Genomic DNA, 17,388 nt, shown 5'->3' on the forward strand with positions numbered 1-17,388 from the left:
AGATTATTTTTTTTTATTGTTGATTGCACATGAAGGTAGAGAAGAGTGAAAGAAAACATTTGACATGGCTTTGTATAAAGTTAGAGGACGAATTGCCACATTAAATGCAATTATTATTATTATTAACCAAACTGACTTCCACACATCCTAGACAAATACTATACAGTATAAACCTCATACCTGTGTAGGAGTTCATAAGTATACATAAGTTAGTAGTACTTGTATGTGCAAGTTGCTCATTAATTATTTAACGTGAAACATTTTTTTGGAGCCAGCGAACCAAAATCTCCCATTTTTCCTTTTTTTTAATCAACTGCACACTCATTAATTATTAATAATTTTTAAGTTCAGAGCTTAACTTTGAATGTGTGATTGTGTGCTCAATGGTCTTATTGTTTTTATTGTAATTTTAGCCAATTTTATTGTATAGCTTTTAGGATGTTTTAAATATGTAAAGTGTCTTTGAGTACCTTGAAAAGCGCAATACATAAATGAAATGCATTAATATTATTATTATTATTTAGATATATGCATAGTGGATAGTTAATAAAAAGCTGTACTCTCAGAATCAGACAACACGCACAAACTGACAGCCGGTGACGAGTCTTACAAAAACGAAGAAAACAAAAACATTTTAATACTTTAACTGTATTTCCCATCGTCATTCAGAAATATGTTTCGAGCGGAGCGGAGAGGGAGCCGAATGTTTAGAAAGTCCTTTGGCTGCAGCTCCCCTCGCACACCGCTGCGACACACACACACACACACACACACAAAAATGGACTAGAAATGCTTGCAGAAAATTGTATGTGTGTGTGTGTGGAAATGGCTTTCAGTGTAGTGTATGTTGATGTGTGTGTGTGTGTGTCTAGGTAAAGTCCTACGGTCACGGACACCTGTTGGCGTCTTAAGGAGGTCAGTGGTACGAAAGCGAGGCAGACTGGAAGTCATTCATAGTGTTTAGCTTCATGCTGAGGAAGGAGCACTAATATTTAATCCGCCTGCAGTGGCACACATAAATATAAAAATAGAATAAGAAAAAAATCAGCTTTAAGTAAAGTGTGTGTGTGTGTGTGTGTGTGTGTTTCTTTGACAGTCAAGCGTGAGCAGGAAGACAGGGTGAGTCGTGAAGAAGGCGTGTTCACAGGATCGAGTCCCACTCAGCAGCGTTTCCGTGCGCCGTCTTCCTGCGGTGCAGCAGGAGGCATGATGGGAAGTGTAGTTTTAAAAAGCGTGTGCCCGTCTTCCTGCGGTGCAGCAGGAGGCATGATGGGAAGTGTAGTTTTAAAAAGCGTGTGCCCGTCTTCCTGCGGTGCAGCAGGAGGCATGATGGGAAGTGTAGTTTTAAAAAGCGTGTGCCCGTCTTCCTGCGGTGCAGCAGGAGGCATGATGGGAAGTGTAGTTTTAAAGCGTGTGTCTCACCCACGGGGACACAGTGAAGAGACATTTGGAGAGGAGGAAGCACTTCTACTCTGAAAGAGGTATGGCTTAAACCTGTGGGTCTAGACGGTGTGCGTGTGCGTGTGTGTGTGTGTGTGTGTACAAGTGTAATGTTTATGTCTACTTGTGTGTGTGTGTGTGTGTGTGTGTGAGTGGAACAGCTACATTGAGGTCAGGGTCTTTCAGTGAGGAATGTAAACTTTCGTGGGCGATGTGTCTTTTTTTTCTTCTTTTCTTTAAATAGTGTTCAGTTTGCATCATTACACATACACACACACACACACACACATACATACATACATATCTCACCGTGCACAGTCACACACACAGTCATACAGTAATTTTTCCCTCTCTCACACACACACACACACACACACACACACTCCAACTCCCCCCACCACCACCACAACTAGTGTGCGTGTATGTCCAGTCCCTGGGCGAGGAGCGGCTCTGCGGGGTGTGCATGTGGCGGTGGGTGGAGCAGCATGGCGGGGTGGGGGTGTGGGCCCGGGTAGGGGTGGAGGGAGGGACCCGGGTGGGGAGGGTAGCCCGGTTGGGACAGCAGAGCGCCGGGGTAGTCGCCCTGAAGGGAAGACATCCCCTGGAGACCTGGAGGGGGAGACGCAAAGACGTTCACATTGTGATGATATACGATATTTATGAACGGTTAGGCTCCTTTAAAAGTTAACAAACAATGTAAATTTATTTTATATTTTTTAATTACTCCGTTCAACTCCAGAGGATAATATCAGGCTTTGATACACACTTTCTTTTTATTTATATAATTATTGACAGTGAAAAAAATAAAAATAAGCCTAATCCAGGTGTATGTTCAGTGTGTATTTTGTACCTGCTCGGAGCCCCAGGTGGGCCTGTCCGTCGAGGCCGTAGCCCCCGAGAGCTGCTCCCTCTGGGCTGTAAGGACCACCCTGACCTGTGAGACAACACACACACTGTGAGGCTCAAATATACAACACACACACACACACACTCTCGTATATATATACACACACACAGTCGTTTACGGAGCGGCCGACCAGCTGACTGACTTATAAACACCGACCTGAGCGATTCGACTGGTCAATCATCGGCTGAACTATTCTCCTCCTGGCGTTGATGAACCTGCACGAGGGAGAGAGACATAGAGAAAGAGTGTGAGAGAGAGAGAGAGAGAGAGGCGGACAGGGCCACCCATTAATGGAGGAAAAGGCTGACCGGGAGGCTATTAACCTTTTACATTTTACAACCACTTAACCCTTTCAGAGGGCAGAGTAAATCAACGTTAGGGCAGCAGCAGGTATTGATCGGGCCTGTGATAATTGATTGATCTGAACAGGTCACCCTCTGTGTGTGTGTGTGTGTGTGTGTGTGTGCGTGCTGCAGGCAGGGGTGCAAATAAAAAGTGAGTAATCAAATTACAACATCTATTATTTAACATTTCGCGCAGCCTTCATAATTTGTTTGTTTTTTTGTATGTGTTTCCGTGTCAATATCTGAGGTAACGAAATTGAACATTAGGAAAGAAGAAAAATTGATCAGCTACGTGGAAATGTGCTGTGTGTGCGTGTGTGTGTGTGTGTGTGTGTGTGTGTTTTGCCAGTGCAGATACATGTGCGCCCGGGCAGTGAATGGGGGCAGTAAACCATCTGATTATTGGATATTGATTTGACTGTTTTATGAACAAGTGGATTTCACTCTTTACGCTTCGCAGGACATTTCTCCCTCGGCTTCCCCCTTTCTCCAATAAAGCGGATTACAGTCTTTCTCTCGTAAAAAAAAAAAAAAAAAAAAAAAACCCTGCGACCTTTCATTTAACTCGACGTTTATTTGCACAAATTAGTCACGCCGAGCAGAGAAACCGTGACTTGTAAAAAAAAAAAAAAAATTCAGATGACATTTCTTCTCGCGTTATCGCCGGCGGTTAAATTGAAAAAAGTTGACGCTTTTACAATTCGAAACGTGACAGTTTAACTGATTATTGACTCATGGAATCGGTGTATTGATTGAGGATGTGCACTGACCAGTTGTTGACCTGTAAGATGGTCAGTCCCGTGTCCAGGGACAGCTGCTTCTTCTGCTCCTCGGACGGGTACGGGTGCTGGGAGAGGACACACACGACTCACAGCGTCAGCCTCGGTGAAACACCTTCCATCCCTCGCTCTGTATTTATCTCTCTCGCGCATACTGTAATAATTGCCGTGGAGCAACATTTGACCTGCCTCATTTAGGAGCTAATTGCCATTTCTACCTCTCTTCCGCAACTATTCAACGGCGAGCATATTCACGTGATCACTTAATCCCTTTTTATTTTTTTCATTTTAATTGACCTCTATTACACACTCGGTTCGGCCTGGCCTCTCGCTGAAATCTTCTCTTTCAGTGATTGGTCTCTCACACCAGCTTTTTTATTTTGTTTCACGGGTTTGGGCGCTCTCGCTTTCAATTATTCTGCAAATTCAATATTTCCGCGCGTGATAATTCTCACCGACAGGTGCTGGAAGAGCCACGCTCGCATGATGTTCGTGGCCACTTTGGGGAAGATGCCCCTCTTCTTGTTGTTCCTCCGGTCTCGGTCCGAGTCGTCGTCGTCCCCCGTGCTCGGGGAGGCCCCTTCTCCGTCCAGACCGTCGCCTGCACATCATATCTCTCATTAAAATGCATAAACAATACAGACTTTTCCTCATATTTAATACAGTGTTTTTCTCACGAATAACATTGTGTGTGTGCGTGTGTGTGTGTGTGTGTGTACCTGGGTCGCTACAGTTGTCCGCTGTGCTGTGCGAAGGCAGGCCGCAGGTGCCCGGCGTTCCCAGGGGGGTCGTGGCGCATTCGTCCGGCTCCCGTAACCACGATGCATTCTGCAGGGGGGGAGAAGAGATGGAGAGGAGGTTGTGACGGGGAAGATGGAGGACGCGACACCATTCAAGGGCCTCAGGCGGATGCAGTGCAGCGGGTGGAGGGGGGGGGAGGGCGAGTCTCACCTGCTCCGACAGACTGGTGCAGGATCCGGTGAAGTCCTCCATGTCGGACTTGGAGCCGCCCTCCCGGTCGTCCATGATGAGGTCCGTGGGCATTTTGCCCTTCAGACAGGTGATGTAGCGATGGCAGAAGTTATCGCACAGGTCGTGCACCTTCGGGCCAAAAAAAAAACAAAGAGTCACACTCGTTGGCACGTCGCCCGCGACCTAATCGTCGTCGTCGCCCTAGAAAGGTCACGGCGGCGTCCGTGAACGTCGAACATTAAAGGGCGGCTTCGCTCATGAAACGATGTGCACGCGCCCGAATGTTTATCGAAGCGGCCGCAATCATTTCTCCTCCCGGCCATTAAAAGTCAAAACATTTATAATTAACTTTTAAGATTCCCTCAACATTTTAATGACGCGCAGCATATGATTATAGTTGACCTTTAGGCCCCTGAAGGTCAAACCTTCCCATAAGCACGAGAACACACTGTGTCCATAACAATAGAGAAAGTAAAACAATAAAAACATGACTAACTAACCTTCTCCAGCTCCAGTAAATGAAAGCGAAGAACCTGTATGGCCTGGATCATCTGCGGAGAGGAGAATATGGATTATTAAAGGCGTATCCCACAATGCACCTGTGGGGGAAAAAAAAGCATGTTTATTTGTTTTTCACATCGTACCAAGTTGTCGAGCTCGGGATTGGACGAAAATATGGGCTTCTCGGATCGTATCTGCGAAAAACACAAAAAATATTGTAAAGGATTGTTACAAATCTGAGGACACGCCCCCTCTCGTCGACGTCCGCCCTGCGATTGGCTCGTCGCCTCACCTGCTTGGCGAACGCGGCGATGTCGTCGTTGAAGGATTCGGAGGAGCAGACGTCGCTGTGGTTGGTCATGCCGGGGAGGTGGGAGGTGGCCGAGAGGGAGGCGGGGTCTCGAGGGGAGCAGGTGGCGAGCTCACACTTTTCAAACACTAAGGCCAGCAGTGGAAACAGTGGGTGACTGCACACACACACGCACACACACACACAACACACACACACACACACACACACACACAACACACAGTTAACATACTATACATAAACACAGAAACAGTTGACACGGTGTACACACGATACATTCACAGAAGGTGATACACAAATATAGACTGTACATTAATCTGCTGAAGGTGCACATATAATTTTAAACACACACACACACGCACGCACACACACACACACGCTTACCCGTAGATCTGGTCTTTGTGGTGTTTGAGGGAGTCGGGGATGGTGGGTCCGTAGTGCGGGGGTGGAAGCGGCCTGACGTCGTCCCCGTACCCCCCCAACACCATGCCCTCCGACCCCGAGTAGTGCACCAGCTCTTCATACTGAAACGCGATTAGACGGAGAGAGACGGAAAAACATGAGACGCGTTCGACATCTGCGCCGCCTGACATCAAATCTGATTTTATTACGCGGCTGAAGTGTGTGTGTGTGTGTGTGTGTGTGTGTGTGTGTGTGTTTTTTTTATTGCCGAGTAATCTGATAATATTTAATTTTCTTGTTCTGTCTGACCAACCTTCCAAAAAGCCCAATTTTCTATCATAGAAAACAAAGAAAATGTGCAAATATTCACATTAAAAAAAGTAGAAACCAGAGAATCTTGCCTTAAATTAATTAGTTTCAGCTCGTGCACGTCGACGTGCACGTGTGTCGGTCAGTTGTAGTTACAGTGGAGTTGCCATGGGAACGTGCCTCAATCGTTGCAAGCTAAAACAAAACGCCAATATCAATAATCAAAAATAAAAAGAGAAAGAACTTCTTTTTACTCGAATCAGTTTCTCGTGTTTACAACGGTACAATGTGTGTGTGTGTGTGTGTGTGTGTGCGTGTGTGCGTGTGCGTGCGTGCATGTATGTGTGTGTGTGCTAGTCTATCCCCATTCCCTCATGAAGGAACTCCTTGTTTTCTCAGTTCTTGGGAAGTCTGGTGTTTTTCGGCGCTTAGAGGACGAAGTGTGGAGGAGACGAGGAGAGGAGAGAAGGGAAGGGGGTGGCGAGATCCAAGCAGAGCCCTTAGCTGCTAATATCGTCTCCTCCCTCCTCGACTCCGACTAGACGGGAGCCGTGCTGAGACGTCCCTCACAACCCGCTGTGGCGGCCTCACTGGGGCCCCGCTCACGCACACACAGTCTAACACACTGAGTCAGACGCCACATATGGCACACACACACACACACACACACACACACACACACACCGCTTCTCGTACCCATAGCATCATGAATATACATGTCTCACTCCCTGGTTAACCCCCCCCCCCCTCTCTCTCTCTGTGTGTGTGTGCTATGGAGCTAATGTGTGTTTCTCTGCAGCTTCACGTCTCAGGTCAGCAGATCTGCTTCTGTTCCCTTTCTGATGGATTATTGAAGGGGTCCTCAGGGCCACTGGGATCTCTCAGACAGGCCGGGGCCCGGACGCCTCTCACTTTTGAGTTATTTTAAACAGACCATAGAACACTTATTGTCTGCTTAGTTTTCCCGTGGACGTCATATTCCCCAGAGAGGCTGTGATCTACAGACGTGTGGAACTGCAGGAAAAATAAAAGCAGGGAAAGTGACTCTTTTATTTTTGTTCTCTCTGATTTGCAGTAATTGAAACTATATGTTTATATTTATTTTAAATATTAACAGTGTCCATATAACTCGGACACTTTTGAAGAAGAACATTTAGTCAGTTATTCTTAGATATTCTCTCTTGACCCCTGTGAATGTAATAAAAATGTAAAATTAAATAAATCCTCCTTTAAGGTGCATGCACTGTTCTCCTGCAGGACCCCTCTGCAGGACCCCCTGGACCTTACTTTGGGAACCACTGTCCTATAATGGTTGTATTCCAGAGTCCCACATGGCCACCTGGATATCACAGAAAGCACCTGCTTCTGACCTTCTAGTTTTTTTTTATTATGAAGGCTGACTATTAACACAATCACCGCTATCGGATTGCGCGTCTCTCTTTACGCACGCGGCCCCTTCTCGGGTGTCAAAGCGGATCAAAGCGCACAAATTCCGCACATTTTCCTTCCTTTTCTTTTCTTTCTATGTCGCGGAAGCTGGTAAACATGGCATCAGATGGCAGGACAACAAGTTGTTGTTTATTTTCCACCGACGCAGAAAAAAAAGTTGTTGAAGGCTTTTAGGGCACATGCACGTTGCGCCGCTTAAGTTTTGGAGCACACACGCACTTTATATTGTGTAAAATAAACGGAGTTCGGTGGAGAGATTAAAAGTAATTGAATTAATAAACCTTTACAGTTCATTACGACGGGTCTATATAACTTTGTGACACATTTTATTTGAACATTGCTATTATAAAACTAAAGCCAGTAGAAAGAAATCAATGCACATGTCGAACTCAGGAAAAGAGAAGTTAAATGTGAATGTGCTTAAAAGTGTCGTCTCTCTGAACTTTAATAAGACATCATAAAGTTGTAACACACTAACGACGGCTGATATAAACACAATGTATATGAAAAGTAGTTTTTTTTTTTTAAGAAGGACTCGTGCTTATTGCAAATAAAACGAAACTAAATACAACTTTTAAACTCGGACCCATCTCCATTTATTACAACAATGTCACCCCGTCAGAACAGAACTATATGAAGTTCTGCGTCACTTTTTAACATCCAGTACACAACATGTGGCTGCACGTGCACCCATAAAAGTACATGTACATGACTAATAAGAGCAGAAAGGTATATACTTGTTTCTTGAATTGTGTGTTTGTAAGAAAGCTGCTATGGAGTTGGTGTTTTACAGTGTGTGTGTGTGTGTGTGTGTGTGTGTGTGTAGAGATGGTCCTCTCCTCTCCTGCTCTGTTTTCACACAGCAGTGGTTTTTAAATTGCTCTCCTCCACTCAGCCCCTGTCTGTCTGTGCATCTGAATCACTATATAGCAAAAAATAAAATGAATACAAACTTCAAGCTGCATCTCCTCTCCCTCTGCATGACCCACACCACTCTGACCCTCATCGGACCGTCATAACGCCTGACTGGCATTGCACAGCGTAATTATGTTTAGGGGCAGGATGACGTATTAGATCCAAATCAACGTGTTTTGAGAAATTGCTGATGACGACTCACACGCGGACCTCCATTGAAGTGCACTTCACCTCGTGGATTATAGGGCTCGTGGCTGTTTAAGGTTATGTCTTTGCAGCGCCATAACAAAACTCTTAAATATTGACATTTGAGGAATATTTCTGAATAGTTTCCCCCGTTTTGCTGTTGTTTTTGCCCCAAACATGCAGCCGGTGCTAACAGCCTGCAGTCCACTAGTCTGTTAGTGGGCCTTGTGTTGTGGCTGCACCCGACCAGCAGTGCAAAGAGGGGTTTTTCAACCATATGCTCTTATTAATATGCTCTTTTATAATGACCTCTTCTCCATGCCAGGGATAATATGTGTTATCCCGTCAGGCTCTGGTCCAAACCACCAACATAAATACAATTAGACCTACCCTCTTCTCCATGCGACTCGACAGCCAGTCCTACACCGGAGATGGTGATGCGCTGCTCGGGTTAGTCCAGCGAGCGTCTGCTCCCTTCCTCGGTCCCTGGAAATAAAAGTAAAAAAAAAAAATATATGTTTTTTACATTTTTTAATTTATAACAATAAGAATGTAAACACGACTAACACCATGCAAAACCCTCCAATCAACAACAACATGAGGCTGTGGGTTGAAAAATACAGTGAAGACCTGCTTCGCATGTGTGTGCGTGTGTGTGTGTGTGTGTGTGTGTGTGTGTGTGTGTGTGTGTTTACTCCGATCGCGTTTTTAAATTACAACATTATGATGGGGCCGGAGAGATTTTTATGGACGTTAATATCCTCGTATACGATGTAGTCGATGTGAACTTAATGGTGTATATAATACACTCAGCGCCAATAAACGCCATAATAATAATAAAGCTCGCAGCCTATTAAATGCTGATGGTGTTTGTGCGAGGCTGACACACACACGCACACGGACACACACGCGCACGCGAGGCTCCGTTAAATGGTGTAAAAAAACAAAAATGTCCCACCGAGACGAGTAAATATCCAGTCCTTGCTCGGTGTCCGGTGTAGTCCAGAGCCCCGGTAGAGAGGACGGAGCGGCGGGTTGTTTCTCCTGCAGCCTCCGCCCGGTGCGCCTCGCTCGCTCCGGCTCGCCGTCGGGGATGCTCGGTGCTGCGGGAGGGCAGACGGAAAGCGTCCCTTTCCTTCCTTCTCCTTCTCGTGCTGTGGGCTCCGTGTGCTCCGCTGTCCGCGCAGCATACGGCGACGGGCTGCAAAATGTCACGGCCGGGAGTGAGAGATGGTGTTTTCTGTCTCAAGAGGAGAGGAGGAGGTGAAGAAGAAGGAGGAGGAGGAGGAGGAGGAGGAGGAGTGGTGATGGTGGTGGTGTGCGGTGTGCAGGGAGGTTTCGGAGGGTCAAAACGCGACGGGGTCTCATGGCCCCCCTCCTCCTCCTCCCTCCCTCCTCCCTCCTCTTTTACTCCTCCTCCTCCTCCTCCTCCTCCTCCTTATCGCACACACAAACGCTAGAGAAGAAGAACAAGAAGAAGAAGAAGGAAAAGAAGAAGAAGACCCCCCCCCCCCCCCCCCCCCCTCGGTCGTTTTTTTTTTTATCTCGGCTCTCCTCTGAGCTGATATCGCTCCTCCATCGCTCTCTCTCTCTCTCTCTCTCTCTCTCTCTCTCTCTCTCTCTCTCTCTCTCTCTCTCTCTCTCTCTCTCTCTCTCTCCAGATCCCCGCAGCCGCAGTTTGCGCTATAATCTCGGGATAACCCGGGAGAGTAATCGTGCTAAGTCTCGTTCCAGCGGGTTCGGAGCACGTTAAACAGTCTATTAAACTCCTAACAGCCAATTAAGGCGATAAGAAGAACCACAATGTCAGATATTGAATCCCTTACTTACACATACACACACACATATATATATATATATATATATCCTCTATTTATCTATATGTATTTATTTTAAAGATGGCATGGTAATTTTGGTCTCAAAATCTCAAATCTAATTAAAGTGCATTTGGAAATATGTATTTATAAACGCGACGAGTCCACCTGCATGTTGTTTTACCTGCAGGAGAGTTCATTTTAGGGGCAAAAACAACGCGTCACTCCTCATAAATGAGTCGTAAATAAGTTCGAAGCGTGCTAAATGACAATAAATGCACTGGCTGATAATAGCTTTCAAAGTGTTTGATTGTTTTTTGTCAATCAGTTGTAACTCAGCCTTTTGACGGAGCCCAAATGTCCCCCTTTTGTCCCTCTTTGTGTTGATTGGGAGAAGAGAGAAAACAAAGCTTCCTCTCTTTTCTTTTTTTCTTCTTTTGGTCGTGAGAAAGTTTAATTCTAAAGAGAGAGAGAGAGAAAAAAAAGATGCTTTTTTTTTCACGTGTTGGTGGAATAGCTAAACACCCACCCCCAAGTCTTGTGTTGTAAATGTCACCTAAGTAACATCATAATTATCCCCTTTCCCCGGTCCCGCAGCGAGAGGGGGGGGGGGGGGGGGGGACACCAGGCGGCTGCACTTCAATCGGAAGGGCCGGGACAGGCGCGTCTCCGTGGGCGGCGTGGAGTTTGACCGTCCCGTACAGCCAGGGGGGTCTTTTAACTCTGCAGGGTGCATGGTTTCCTGCAGGGGGTGATCACAGCGCCCCCCCCCCCCACCCACCCACCCTCACCCCCCACCTACACACTGAGCCGGTAATACAGCCATGACGCAGCGTCAATGGGCTGGAAACGACGACGCAGAAAGACTTGTTTTCACCGAGTTAACAGGTCGAAGGAGAAGGATTAACACTGAAGTGTGCGTCATCTGAGGAATTCATGTCGGGGGGCGGATTTCCTCATTTCTCTTCATGCAAAAAAAAAAAAAGCTTTACAATCCACAAAATGAATACTCATGGCTACTTAAATGTAATTGAGAGTGACTTCTCTCAGTGTCTCTTCGGGCCACTTTAACGAGGGGGAACCATAAATCTCAAACTCTCTGTAACTATTTATCTAAACATGCAGATTAACAGCTCATTTGCATCACAACGCACTGGAAGGATCTGTCATTTTCAGCACATCTCCTTGTGTCCTGGGGGGGGGGGACACACACCATGCATACCTTCTTTTTTTCTTTTTTTTCTGCTCTGCATATGTTAATGAGGAAAAAAAACAAAAAACTAATTTTAACACGACATATGTTGTCATACATGTGCTGACTGTTCCAAAAGAAGACGTAAAATTGTCCTATGATGTCTCACCCAAATAAAGATACATGGCTTTTAAATGTGAGGTGAAATGATTCATTTTTGATATTCATCTTATTTTGAGTTGTGCTGCTTTCCGTCTGTTCATGTGTTTAATGTTGACTCCCCCCTCCCCCTCCAAAATCCCCCCAAAAAGTTCCTGGAGCTCAGTTTGTTCAGAAGACCTCAGAGAGTCTCCGGGGTCAACATCGATACACACCCACACCCACACACACACACACACACACACACACACACACACACACAACATGTACATATATATTTGTGTGTGAATGCCTTTTGATAATACATGAATCTAATATATTTATAGCAATCGTTGAAGCTCATTTGCGTTTTGTTTTTTTACGATCAACAAATTGTGCAAACCCAGTTTGTTTCAAAGGGTTTTGACAGTAAGCAGGAACACTTTGGATGATTTTTGCAATCATTCTTATTATTAAAAACAGTTTTACACACACACAGTCTAGCAGTGGGATCGATGGGACCCCGAAGGAAACATTAAAGTTTCACTCCATCTGCTGCAACATGAAATAGATTTCCCTTTGATGCCTCGAGGAGACTTTCCTTATGTCAAACTAAGTGAAAATCTACAACCTCAATCATCTAAAATCTGCACGTTTTGAGCACCATGTTGCACGACACATGACATCTACACACTTTTCCTCTCCTGCGGTAAGAAGCGGGCTCCTTACTTGCTCCTGGTTGAGCACCGGTGGGTCACGTTCACTCTGCACGTTCACTCTGCACGTTCACTCTGCACGTTCACTCTGCACGTTCACTCTGCACGTTCGAGGCTGCTGCAGTTATTCGTCACTCCTCTGCACCCCGTCGAGGCCTCGCACTAGCAAACAGAGTGTGTCGCAAAACAAAAGATGGCGTAACGCGGTGGTGTTTTGGTTGCACGTTGAAATGCATCACGTGCACGGGGCCAACAGAAGCCTCAACAAACAAACGTCTAGTTCACTTGAGTCCACCAGAGAGAGAGAGAGAGAGAGAGAGAGAGATGGAGGGAGGGGTGAAGGCCACCCGGCCTTGTTGACTTCGGCGACTCCGCCATTAAAGAAAATACGTGACCTCTGGCGCGAACCGCCCGATACATCAGAGGGCCGTGACCCTCCGTCACCACCGCCTGCATGAGAGGGAGAGAGAGAGAGAGAGAGAGAGAGAGAGGAAGGCAAGTGATGGAGGGAGGTACAGGGAGAAAGGAAACAGAGAGGGGTATATAGACAAGGGGGTGCAGAGTGCATTTTTATGAGGCCTGTGCCTCTCCAGTTTCTGGGTCGTCTGGCCGCATGGACATAAATTCTCCCCCCTCCTCCCCCCTCCCTCCCTTCGCACCATCTAGCCTGTTTTCAAACTTTTCCCTCACGTCCTCGCGGGTCATTCTTCTTCCTTTACCTGCAAAAGCCTCTCACCATCCTTCCTTCCTTCCTTCCTCTGCCTCCATCTCTCTCTTTTTGTTTATTGTAAGCCAACACTACCTTTCTCCCTTCTGTTATTTTCTTCCTCTCCCTCTCCAGCCCTCCTCCACTCGCCCCCCCCCCCCCCCCCCCCCCCCCCCCCCACCCCTCGCCCCCTTCTTATAGATGGAGATTAACTGGGGGAGCGCAGCACCATCCGTCCTCCTGACTGTTTGTTGTTAAGGAGATGGATGGAGGCTCCCTCTGCCAGCCCCACGCAGCCGCAATTACACCAGCCGCCATGATGGATGGAGGGGAGGGAAAGGGGGTGGTGGTGAGTGTGTGTGTGTGGGGGGGGGTGCAGCTAGGGAGATACAGAGAGGGGCATCTATCACGCCCCTTAATCTACCTGTCACTGCTAGGGCTTGGGTGGAGGAGGGAGAGGGGTGAGGGGTGGGGGTGTAAAGGGAGGAGGAGAGTCAGCTTCAACGGTTTAATTCTTTTCTTTTACTCTGAATTTGTTTCTTTTGCCATCCGGAGAATTAAACCTCCGAGTACCGGACTCATTAAATGTCCCGATCACTCCAATTGATTTCCAGCAGCTTTTATTGGATTCTGTTGAAAACACTGTGTGTGCGTGTGCGTGTGTGTGTGTGTGTGTGTGCATGTGTGTGTGTGTCAGGCATTAACATTAGTGCGGTAAAGGGGGGGGGGGGGGGGGGGGGGGCGCGGGGGGGGGGGGGATGCTGCTGTGGCCAGAGAAACAATCTCTGATAAAAAACAAAATGATGTCAACAGTTTTCTTTTTAAGTGCTTTTGGATGCTTTATTCTGTTGCAGTTAAAGTACAAAAACAACATGTGAAAAGAGAAAATAAACGTGTATGTTTTTCTACCTAGTAACAAAGACTGTGTGCCTTCACGTTAGCTCAGACTGAAGACACACAACTACAATAAAAGGTTTCTTTGCTCACCAACAGGTGATACGATGCTGTCTCTGTTGCACGTTTCGCTTACAGACACATCTTTATTGCATAAACCTCATTGTGGCTCATATACTTACACACACACACACACACACACACACACACAGTGAGTTGTTGTTCATCCCATCTGGAGCTATTGCCTCAGCATCTCATCCTCGTACCTGTTGAAGCTACCAAAGCAGGGAGCTGTCATCCTGTACATCAGCATACTTTACCCGTAATGCCCCCTCCCCCCCCCCCCCCCATGCTACAGAAATATTATGAAAAGTAATCTGGAGGTCTCCCGTCCTCTACCCCTCCTCCTGCTCCTCTTCCTCCCCATCTCCCTCCTCCTCATCTGTCCAGAGGAGTGAGAGATGGGACGGAGGGATTAATACTCTTCCGCCCAAGCCAACCCTGGGAATGATAGATGGACAGATGCAGGAAGGGAGAGGAGGAGGAGGAGGAGGAGGAGGAGGAGGAGGAGGAGGAGGAGATTAAAGGAGAGAAGTCTTGAGGGTTCATAAATCCAAAGTGAGACCTGGTCCGCATCACACACTAATAAGATCTGCGAGAAATCCATGATGAGGGGAGGAGAGAGAGAGAGAGAGAGAGAGAGAGAGGGAGAGAGGGAGAGACGGGAGCGGTGTAATAGCATTAGATGTAATCTAATTACGGCAATAAGATGTGAATGGATGAGTGTGAGCATGGTGATTATGCAGGGAGGAGGGGGGGCGGCGCGTTGATGAAGCTTTTTTCGAGGCGCGAGGACAGGACGCCGTTATTGGACAACAGATCATCGGCGTCGCCGGGTCCTCACCGGGGGGAGAGTTTTAATTCAGTCTGGTTCTGTGGCTCCCAAACCGCCGACATGTAGATGTGAATCGGGGGACACAATGTGTGTGTGTGTGTGTGTGTGTGTGTGTGTGTGTGTGTCGGTCATGAAAACCCGTTTGTGTGTGTGTGTGTGTGTCATCATTATAGTAAGAATCAGCTGTAAGTGCACAAAGTGCAGTCGTGCAGCCGTGACCTGACTCGGATCGGATAGAGTGCTCCCTCACCTCCCACCCATCTCCTCCTCGACCCCTCCACCCTAAACTACACCCCCCCTGCCGCCCCCAACCCCAACCCAACCACAACCTCCCCTCCATCCACCCGGGCCACATTTTTCATGGCCCAGCTGTCGGAGGGCCGTGATTGGTTGGCTTCTGCGGACAGATAGCCGATAGGCTCTGATTAATAGTCGAGGCCCAAGAACTTCCCCATTGATCAACAGGACAGGCTGGAGGTGGCGGAGGAGGAGGAGGAAGAGGAGGAGGAGGAGGAGGAGGAGGAAGAGAGGGAGAGAGAAAAAGCATGCCCTGTCGCTCTGCAAGTGCTGGCTGATAACCCTGATAGTGCCTCTTGCAGTGTGTGTTTGTGTGTGTGTGTGTGTGTGTGTGTGTGTGTGTGTTTGTGTGTGTGTGTGTGTGTGTGTGCTTGTTTACAATAGCAAAGAGATGAGCGGATGAAATGGAGGCACTGCAGTAAAAAAAAAAGAAAGAAAATCGCTTGAGGTTCATTCGCTCTCTTTCCATCTTTAAAGCTTTGTCTCTGGGCTGAAGGGTGAGATAGCATCTGTGAGTTCCCATGAATAAGAAAAGCACGTATGTTATCAAACAGAACACACAGCCTCTTTGGCTGGCAGCTGATGTCCGAGGGGCGAGCGTGTGTGTGTGTGTGTGTGTGTGTGTGTGTGTGTGGGCTGAATCATTTAATATGTGTTTACTATCTACTATATTCAATTCATCATGCTTCTTTGATCCAAATGTGCTTTTGGTGTATTTTATTATGTAGTATATTTATTTCCCAGGTACATCTGAAGAGTGTACGTGTTACAGTATCTATGTGTGTGTGTGTGTGTGTGTGTGTGTGTGTGTGGTTGTGTGTGTGTTTGTGTGTTTGCGTGTGCCCCCCCCTCCTGCTGCTCTGTCCAGCCCCTAGTTGATTGATGATCTCCACTCCCATGGGGGTCAGCGGGGTCATGACCTCCCACTTTTGACCCCCTACAGGGAGGGTCACGCACACACACACACAGAGACACACACACACACACACACACACACACACACACACACACACACACACACGGAGCAGCCCACAGCAAACAGATGGCCTCAGGACAACTGGTGTTCCCTCACCTTTTTCTCACACACAAACACTGTTGCAACACAACAGCACGACACGGTGACGCAACACACTCGGTGTCCCGTTAACCGATGCCGCATAACGCTGAATATTAATTAATTAATTAATTAATTAAAGTGGTCTAAATGTGTTCCTTTCTCATCATGAACGACAGGGAGACAAACTCTTCTGAGTTTTGATTCTCAATGTTTGTGTTTTACGTTGAGTGAGGATCAATAAACGTGTTTGAAGCACGTGCAGCAATATCGCCCCCTGGTGGTCACACAGGGATATGACAACCGATGAACAGTCGTTAAAAAAAAATAGATAATGCTAATATAGGAAACAGGGTTTATATATCAGGGTAATTATAAGCATTAACACTGGGTAGACATAAAGATCCTCCATATATATAAAATCTAAGACGACAAGTAAAATTAAAATAAAGAAACGGTAAATTAATATGAATATTCAAAACAGGAATAACATTTGTAGAGACGCATAAAAAAATACTTAAAAGATAAAAAAACCAAAACACACAAAAGCACAGATAGTTATGGATAGAGGAGGGGCAGAGAGGAAATAGAGGACGATGAAGATGACGATGACGAAGCAGAGTTGCCATGCACACCATGCTCCTGAATCTGTTTCAGGGAACAGTGATAAGAGCTGATCAGGTTATAATGTGATGGGATCAGACCGTTTCCTCCAGGGCGGCCATCTTCAGCCAACGCACCACATGTTTCTCGATCTCCTGGGAGGAGAAAATAAGGTTTTTTTATTTAATGAGAAATGTGTTAATTAAAAAAAATGTGTGCAGATGACGTGCATACGTACCCGTCTGGCCTCCTTGAGCGAGCGGCGGTCCGCGACTCTCCTCCTCATCATGTCGGCACAGTGAGCGGCGTCCTCGATGAAGACGGTCCGGCCTTCTCCTCCTTCTTCCTCGGCCGTCTCCTGAACCACCGACAGCTCCTTCCAGGGGTCGACTCCCCCTGTGGCGACGACGCTTGTCATGTTCGGCTAACGGCACACAGAACTACCAGTACACACACCGCCGAGCACCTCTCGGGACCAACGACCCACTTGAGTGTAGCTGGTTGTGATTTTCGAGACTCACCGTTGACATAGAGGACCCTGTCGTGTGTGTGCGTGGCTTCTCCT

General features: G+C 47.0%; 1 protein-coding gene across 1 annotated transcript; it reads right to left on the minus strand.

Moving 5' to 3' along the window:
- Nucleotides 1-1,849: 1,849 nt before the first annotated feature.
- On the minus strand, nt 1,850-9,552 carry meis3 (myeloid ecotropic viral integration site 3). Its single transcript, XM_034548555.1, has 13 exons — nt 9,473-9,552; nt 8,905-9,000; nt 5,638-5,777; nt 5,236-5,410; nt 5,087-5,137; nt 4,943-4,993; nt 4,422-4,571; nt 4,190-4,298; nt 3,926-4,071; nt 3,462-3,538; nt 2,504-2,562; nt 2,291-2,374; nt 1,850-2,049 (listed from the first exon to the last, which is right to left on the minus strand). The coding sequence occupies exons 2-13, from the start codon at nt 8,914-8,916 to the stop codon at nt 1,850-1,852; spliced, it is 1,254 nt and encodes a 417-aa protein (XP_034404446.1). The 5' UTR covers nt 8,917-9,000; nt 9,473-9,552.
- Between the last annotated feature and the right edge of the window lie 7,836 nt (nt 9,553-17,388).

This window comes from Cyclopterus lumpus, chromosome 13 (assembly GCF_009769545.1).
Source record: "Cyclopterus lumpus isolate fCycLum1 chromosome 13, fCycLum1.pri, whole genome shotgun sequence".
Lineage (NCBI taxonomy): Eukaryota > Metazoa > Chordata > Actinopteri > Perciformes > Cyclopteridae > Cyclopterus > Cyclopterus lumpus.